This window comes from Poecilia latipinna, unplaced genomic scaffold (genome assembly GCF_001443285.1).
Source record: "Poecilia latipinna isolate Pla-1442-1.1 unplaced genomic scaffold, P_latipinna-1.0 Scaffold22, whole genome shotgun sequence".
In the NCBI taxonomy this organism is placed as follows: domain Eukaryota; kingdom Metazoa; phylum Chordata; class Actinopteri; order Cyprinodontiformes; family Poeciliidae; genus Poecilia; species Poecilia latipinna.
The window spans coordinates 362213-369764 of record NW_015112638.1 but is presented as its reverse complement, the minus strand read 5'-3'; the positions used below and the strand labels follow the sequence as shown (position 1 = coordinate 369764).

At 43.4% G+C, this 7552-nt stretch overlaps 1 protein-coding gene and 1 long non-coding RNA gene across 2 annotated transcripts in view; both read right to left on the bottom strand.

Moving 5' to 3' along the window:
• Nucleotides 1-2368: 2368 nt before the first annotated feature.
• Nucleotides 2369-7552, bottom strand: part of LOC106949742 (SH3 and cysteine-rich domain-containing protein 2-like) — a 48723-nt gene continuing 43539 nt past the window's right edge. The window contains exons 10-11 of the mRNA XM_015036216.1: nt 3237-3374; nt 2369-3012 (exon numbers count right to left, since the gene is read on the bottom strand). Of these exons, the coding sequence (XP_014891702.1) occupies nt 2914-3012; nt 3237-3374 (237 nt within the window). The 3' untranslated portion in view covers nt 2369-2913. The remainder of the gene's footprint in view (nt 3013-3236; nt 3375-7552) is intronic.
• Nucleotides 6785-7552, bottom strand: part of LOC106949748 (uncharacterized) — a 3196-nt gene continuing 2428 nt past the window's right edge. Inside the window, exons 2-3 of the long non-coding RNA XR_001425446.1 lie at nt 7009-7073; nt 6785-6844 (exon numbers count right to left, since the gene is read on the bottom strand). This is a non-coding gene — a long non-coding RNA (uncharacterized LOC106949748). The remainder of the gene's footprint in view (nt 6845-7008; nt 7074-7552) is intronic.

Below are 7552 nucleotides of genomic sequence, written 5' to 3'. Positions count from 1 at the left end.
TAGAGAAATTCATCCATGCGTTTATCTTTAGTCGCATGAATTACTACAACAGTGTCCTTTCAGGTCTGCCTAAAATAAAAAAATCAATAAAAAAAAATAAAAATCAAACAGCTGCAACTGGAGTTCTGACTAAAACCAGGAAGTTAGAGCACATTAGCCCAGTTCTAAAGCTCAGAGAATAGAGTTTAAAATACTCTCTTAAGTTTATAAATTACTGAACAGCTTAGCACCACAATTCATTAAAGATATGCTGTTGTCATAGCAACCTTCCAGATCAATCAGGTCTTCTGGTTCTGGGCTGCATCCCCAGAACCAGAACCAAACATGGAAAAGCAGCAATCAGCTTCTACGCACCACAAAACTGGAACAAACTTCCAGAAAACTGCAAAACAGTTGAAACACTGAGTGCAATTAAATCTTGACTAAAAACCCACCTGCTCAGTTGCTTTTGAAACATTTATAAGTGAAATAATAAATCAACAATCTGCTGTGTAACAGCAGAATGTAATGTTTCAATTGTTGACTATGTGCTCTTTGTATTTTTGAAATGCAGTGTTCCTGAAATGTGCTATACAAATAAGATTTTATTTGATGAATTTGTAAGAAACCAACCAAATGAACTGCTTAGGGTTATAATGTGACTGTGAAAAACCTCAAAAAACACACCATTAATTCCCATTTTCCATCCTTACTAAACACTAAAAACCAACCATTATTTTCTAAATAACCAAAGACACAACTTGAATGTTCATCCAACTTTATTAGCATTATTTGAGGACCACATGATGACCAATCATGCTGAGAGCTGAGCCTGGTAGGTGTGCAGTTAGGTAGAACTGGTAATCGTTATCCTGAGCCAATCCTAGTTCTAGTCGGTGAGGATTATTGAAATAGAACAGTGAACACACAAGACCGCTGATTTCAAAGTCCAATTTTAAATCTTCGCCAAACTACTTCATGACAAAGACACGGTGAGCTGCTTTGGAAATAAGCTGTGAACAAAACAAAGTGAGTGACTAGAACCGTTGTGCATAGTATCTTGAAATATTTGTGCTGACACGGCGAGATGGTAATTGAGCAAAGAGATGCATTACATGCTGCAGATACATGAGACAAACAGGAATCTCCTGCAGGTTAGAGAAATTAATGCCCTCAGTCGGCTCCTGCAAAGCTGCAAAACTTTGTGTTAGCGTGCTTTCAGGAGCTAATATATATACAGTGTTTTAAGAAGGCTATATACAAACACTCTTAGTTTAACCAAGCCTTATAATTTCTGACAGATCAATAAATTAAATAAATAAGGTGATTTGAAAATTAGTTCTCTGTGGAAAAGACTGACAGTATTTAGTAATTTTTCTCCATCAAGAAACCTGAATATGGCTTTTAGTCAGTCGCTCTGGTTCGTTTGCCCTTTCCTATGGCATGACATGACAATAATACAGGACGTTACACATAGGCTGCGTCCACACTGCAGCCTGAAGTGGCCCATTTCGGATGTTTCTGCCGTAATGCGACCTGTATCTGATCTTTTCATGTCAGTCTGAACAACACAAGTCGGATTCTTTTCGAATGCGACCCAGGCCACTTGGATATCCGAAACCTTTCCGATTCAAATGTGACCGAACGTCCAGGTCGCATTCAACAGACCTGAACGTCACTGATACTCGACAAACGTCACTATTCTGTGTCCCCATACGCGCGAGCGGGAAGAAAAACAACAATGGCAGACGACAAAAAGGATTAAGTTGTTCATATGCTGGCTCAGGCGGGCAACAACTTCAAATGTGCAAGCTATGCTCCACCGTTAGCATCCGTGTTTACTGCCGCAAACACTGAGCACTTCTTCTTTATGGCGGTTGGCAAATCGCTCTCTATGTGTGACGTTATTGCGCCCTCTACTGCGCATGCGGGACACTTTCAGGCTGTTTGTAGTTCACACTGGAGATCACATACAGGTTGCTTATATTTGGAAGTGTGAACGACCACGGCAAAAAAAAAAAAACAACAACCCAAAAAACAGATTTGAGTCACTTCGGGCTGCATTGTGAACGTAGCCTTAGATAAATTATGTTTATGATGCAACAACAGCACGCAGATCCTAATGGTCCATTGAGCTACATAGAAGAAAGTGAAAATACAAACCCTCTGGAAAATCGTGTGGATGGGAGAACCTTTGAAGGGCAAACTAAGAGCTCCCCAAGGTGCATGCAAGTATTTGTCACATTGAAGCTGTGAAGAGTGCAAATGTGCCGTGCTGTAATCACCGAAAAGCGTTTTGGGATGCAGGGAAAACCCTTGAGTGAGTGAGACACAAAAGGATGTGTTGTGACTTTGATTGGACCAAGATAGAGCAGAAAAGACATTAGTACACAGTAATACCTGGATCATTTTATGTTCGACAATCTGAGTTATGTACCATTAAAAACCTGGACATTGTGACCAAAATTATTAATCTCCACTCTACTCAACCAAAAACGGGTTTGCACAAGCAACATGTTGCAGTTATTTCTTTTCACAAATAACTGCAACATGCCTCGACATCATGACAAAAAGGTCCTTTCCTCTATTTTGTGAGTGAGTGGCCAGTGTAGATGGCTAATGAGGTAGCCAGAGTACCTTTACACTCATTCTCTTGAAAATAACTGCTACATACCTCTGGTGAAAATATAAGAAGCTTCACAAAGTGAAGCTGTGCTACAAGCAAAGTAGCTCTAAAGAAGCTCCTGGTTGTCTTAATCTTCAGCCAAAAAGCCAAAGCTGCAGGCTGTTTTCCACTCAAGATGCAGCAGTGATACTTGGAGGGGTGGAGGCGGGTGCATGGTTGTCAGGGAGGTGTTGGCTAAACACTCCTGAGTTTTCCTCCATCCCTGGGAGCTCCGCTGCTAAATCAAGGAGAAATCTGAAATATTGCCATCATATTTCCAGCAGAAATGTCACAGGGACAAGGCCTCTCTTCTTCCCGCTAGTCAGCCGAAGGAAGCCGTCAATCTCCTCGTTTTTCCCGATGCAGATCTGGAGAGGAGGGAAAACAAGAGGGCACAGAATAGGAGCAGGGGTGAGAAAACACTTTTAGGACCTGGGTGGAAACTGAGCAGATGCTGCAAGCTACATACTGCTGTCCTCTATAATTTTAACACTTTCTGAATTAATTTGCATCCGCTTAGAAATAAAAATGCCTAGAGCGAGTGTGTGCATGCAGAAGATAGGAAAAATGTGTGCATCTCCTGGTTGCGCACCTGATTCTCTTTCACAGTCATCTGGCCTTTGTCTCGGTTGCCATGGAAAGCAGCGGTGACCTTCCACACCCGCTCACCCGGTCGGACCCGTTGGACAAAGTTGGCTGGGAAAAATCCCACCTTGTCTCTGCTTTTCCCCTGGTAAACACAACATCCACAAACATTCGGCCTGCTGGTCTACACAGATATGTTTTTCTTTGTTCTGGGAGATTATTCAGGAGTTACTGGAAAGCAAAAATACGAAATACTAAACATCATTTTCTGAATAAATCTATTCCTAATAGACCATTGGCATTAAATTAAAACCCAAATTTACTCACACACACACAGTAAACAAGCCAAATTTAGTCTAGACATGATGTGTAATAAAGTGGAGACACAAAATGAATTAATAAAGCTTCAAAAAGAAATAGAGAGCCAGAAAAATTGCTCAAATTTGTCATTACATAAAAAGCAGTCAATCAGCCAATTAGTCCTACTTCATGACCAATAAATGGTTTTTCATTAACAAATTATTGCACAGGAATCATGTCATAATGGGGAGAAATGGAGACTTCTTCAATTTTATAGTTGCATAAAAATATATTTTTAAACGTCTTAATGCTGCACCTTTCGGCCAAAACTCAGTGGAACACAAAAGAACATCAATTTATTATAAATAAACTACGTCTAGCTGCTCCTCTCAAGATTTCTAAGAAAGGAGTCAAAAATAATCGCAAGAGCAAAGAAAAACTTTAGGAAAGCTAAAAAAAAAAAAAGCAACAACAATAAAACAATAAGTAAATAGCATCTGTGAAAACTTGCTGGAGAGAAAAGCGTGGTTAAAGTTTGTCGATAAAGTTTGGACAGATATTAAAATGCCTGTGAAATACACTGCAGTCAAATCAGATGAGACCAAAAACACAATGTCTGCTAGAAAAATAGTTCTGCACATTATCCCCAAAAACAGCAGTGGAAACATCATGGGGTGGTTCTTGTTTATAAGCATGATGTATTGGCTTACTTGTTGTAATAAAAGGATTAATAATGAATCTAAAAGTTGAAGTCAAGGTAGACTTTCCCCCCCCCCCAAAAGACAATGTTCTCAAACACATCCGAGGAAACTTGATTAGTTCAATCCAATTAAAAATCGGAGTAAATAAATAATCAGAGTTCACAGAAGAGGTGCCAAAAAGAATTAAGATGTGAGAATGGGTCAGAAATACAGATTTATCGAAGCTGTGAGTCCCAAAATACACTTGTGCTAAATATTTATCAACAACTCAGCTCAGATGTAACAAATCCACTATCTTATCCAGTGAGCGGACATTAGCCAGATAAAGTCAGAATTGGTGGCTTCCTAGGCACCAGTTGGGTAACATGCTCGCCTGTTTCCCCTTTTTCTGTTTTCGGGCACATCTTTTAACCGTTGGTCCTGGCATCCTGCTGTGCCAGTCCATTGTCCTCAAGAGCCGCTGTCTCCCAAGTGTGGATTTCAGCTTTGGTGATGTTTTACCAGCTGAACTGTCTCCAATGGCCATCAGCTTAACCAAGCTGCATTCAGCCGTAAAGTTTGTTTTTATTCAAACTTCAACAGTTTTCTAGTTGTTCTGCTGAGGTAGTGACATCACTTTGTGACATCACGCAATTTGATGTCACAAAGAGTGATGCACAAAAAGCTGCACTCTTGAATTCTACCGTCATAATCATTGCAGAACCTGGAGAGCAAGAAGAAGGATTGTATCCCAACAAGAGATTAAAAACGATTTTTCCAGACAGAAAGTATCAACGATGAGTCAGAGTAGTAAGACTTCGACTTCTGATTCTGAGGAAGAAAGAGTACAACGGATGTTAGCGAGAGAGAGACAGAAGCTCCACGAGATCATGGAAGAAGTTGGCAGGATGTCTTTTGAGAGTCATGCACTCTTTAAAGCAAATGAGGAATTAAAAATTGAAGTTATGACCTTAGAACAAGCAGCATTTGAAAAAGACAAGCTTGTTCGGGAGAGGGATGAAGAAATTAAAAAGCTGGTGGACATGAACATAACTTTGGAAGAGGATTACGCCAGACTGGAGATGATAAACACGGCCATGGAGAAGAAAAGCAGGGACTATGACAAGGAAATCGCCGTCCTGAAGCAGAAATTCAGGGCTTTGGAGCAGGAGAACATCAACCTGACGGCGAAGACCAACACTCTGGAGGAGAAAAACACCGGCCTGGAGGAGGAAAACTCTGTGTTGGAACAGGTAAACTGCCTTTTGGAGAGTGAAAACGCAGTTAATGTGAAGGAAGTCTCTGACCTGAGGCAGGAAAGGAAGGTTCTCTATGAGAGAACCACTGTCTTGGAGAAAGGAAACGCTGCGCTGAAGGAGGAAAACGCCGTGTTGGAGGAGAAAAACACTGCTCTGGAGGAGAAAAACACCAACTTGGAGCAGAAAAACACCATCCTGGAGGAGAAAAACACCAACTTGGAGCAGAAAAACACCGCCCTGAAGAAGGAAATGTCTGTCTATGAGCAGGTGAACTTCATCTTGGAGGGGGAAAACAAAGCTTATGCCGAGGAAGTCTCCGACCTGAGGCATAACAGGAGGATTCGTCTGGATAAGAAAACCACAGTCTTGGAGAAAGAAAACGCCGCGCTGAAGGAGGAAAACACCGCCCTGAAGGAGGAAAACGCCACCCTGAAGAAGGAAAGCTCTGTTTACGAGCAGGTGAGGAAGGAAAAAAGGAGGGTTCTTCTGGATAGGACAGACACCGACTTGGAGAAAGAAACCGCAGCGCTGAAGGAGAAAAACACCGCCCTGCAGGAGAAAAACACCGCCCTCGAGGAGAAAAACACCGCCCTCGAGGAGAAAAACACCGCCCTGCAACGGGAAAACTTGATCTTGGAAGGGGAAAAAAGAGTTTATGCCCAGAAAGACTCCAACCTGAGGCAGGAAAGGAAGGCTCTGTATAAGAAAACCATTGTCTTGGAAAGAGAAAACACCACGCTGAAGGAGGAAAACGCCACCCTGGAGGAGAAAAACACCGCCTTGGAGGAGAAAAACACGACCTTAGAGCTTGACGTGGAACAGTTGAACAGAAGGTTCAGAGAATTAGTGGAACAGAAAAACCAGGAGCCATCTGATGAGGAAACCCACAAAGACAGCCAGTCGGTTTCAAACCAGCCACAGAAGAACCCACATCCAGTCAGACGTGTGATCGGAGGCATCTGCAATACACTTCTGAAAATGTATCAAACAGGCACACTAAGGTATTGGGTTGAAAGATGGTACTTCTAAATGAAAAAGTGAACCTACAGGGGTTCATAGAGAGTCCTGTTGGTCTCCCGGCCTGCTTCTGCTGCTTTCTAGTGAGTCCTCTTGGTCTCCGGGCTGACCTCTAGGGTTCATAGCGAGTCCTCTTTGGTCTCCGGGCTGACCTCTAGGGTTCATAACGAGTCCTGTTGGTCTCCCTGCCTGCTTCTGCTGCTTTCTAGCGAGTCCTCTTGGTCTCCGGGCTGACCTCTAGGGTTCATAACGAGTCCTCTTGGTCTCCAGGCTGACCTCTAGGGTTCATAACGAGTCCTGTTGGTCTCCCTGCCTGCTTCTGCTGCTTTCTAGCGAGTCCTCTTGGTCTCCGGGCTGACCTCTAGTGTTCATAATGAATCCTGTTGGTCTCCGGGCTGACCTCTAGGGTTCATAACGAGTCCTCTTGGTCTCCGGGCTGACATCTAGGGTTCATAACGAATCATGTTGGTCTCCGGGCTAACCTCTTGGGTTCATAAAGAGTCTTCTTGGTTTCCGGGCCGACCTCTAGGGTTCATAACGATTCCTGTTGGTCTCCTGTCCTGCTTCTGTTGCTTTGTGGCGAGTCCTCTTGGTCTCCAGGCTGACCTCGAGGGTTCATAACGAGTCCTCTTGGTCTCCAGGCTGACCTCGAGGGTTCATAACGAGTCCTCTTGGTCTCCTGGCCTGCTTCTGCTGCTTTCTAGCGAGTCCTCTTGGTCTCCGGGTTGACCTCTAGCGTTCATAATGAATCCTGTTGGTCTCCGGGCTGATCTCTAGGGTTCATAACGAGTCCTCTTGGTCTCCGGGCTGACCTCTAGGGTTCATAACGAGTCCTCTTGGTCTCCTGGCCTGCTTCTGCTGCTTTCTAGCGAGTCCTCTTGGTCTCCTGGCTGACCTCTAGGGTTCATAATGAATCCTGTTGGTCTCCGGGCTGATCTCTAGGGTTCATAACGAGTGCTCTTGCTCTCCGGGCTGACCTCTAGGGTTCATAACGAGTCCTCTTGGTCTCCTGGCCTGCTTCTGCTGCTTTCTAGCGAGTCCTCTTGGTCTCCTGGCTGACCTCTAGG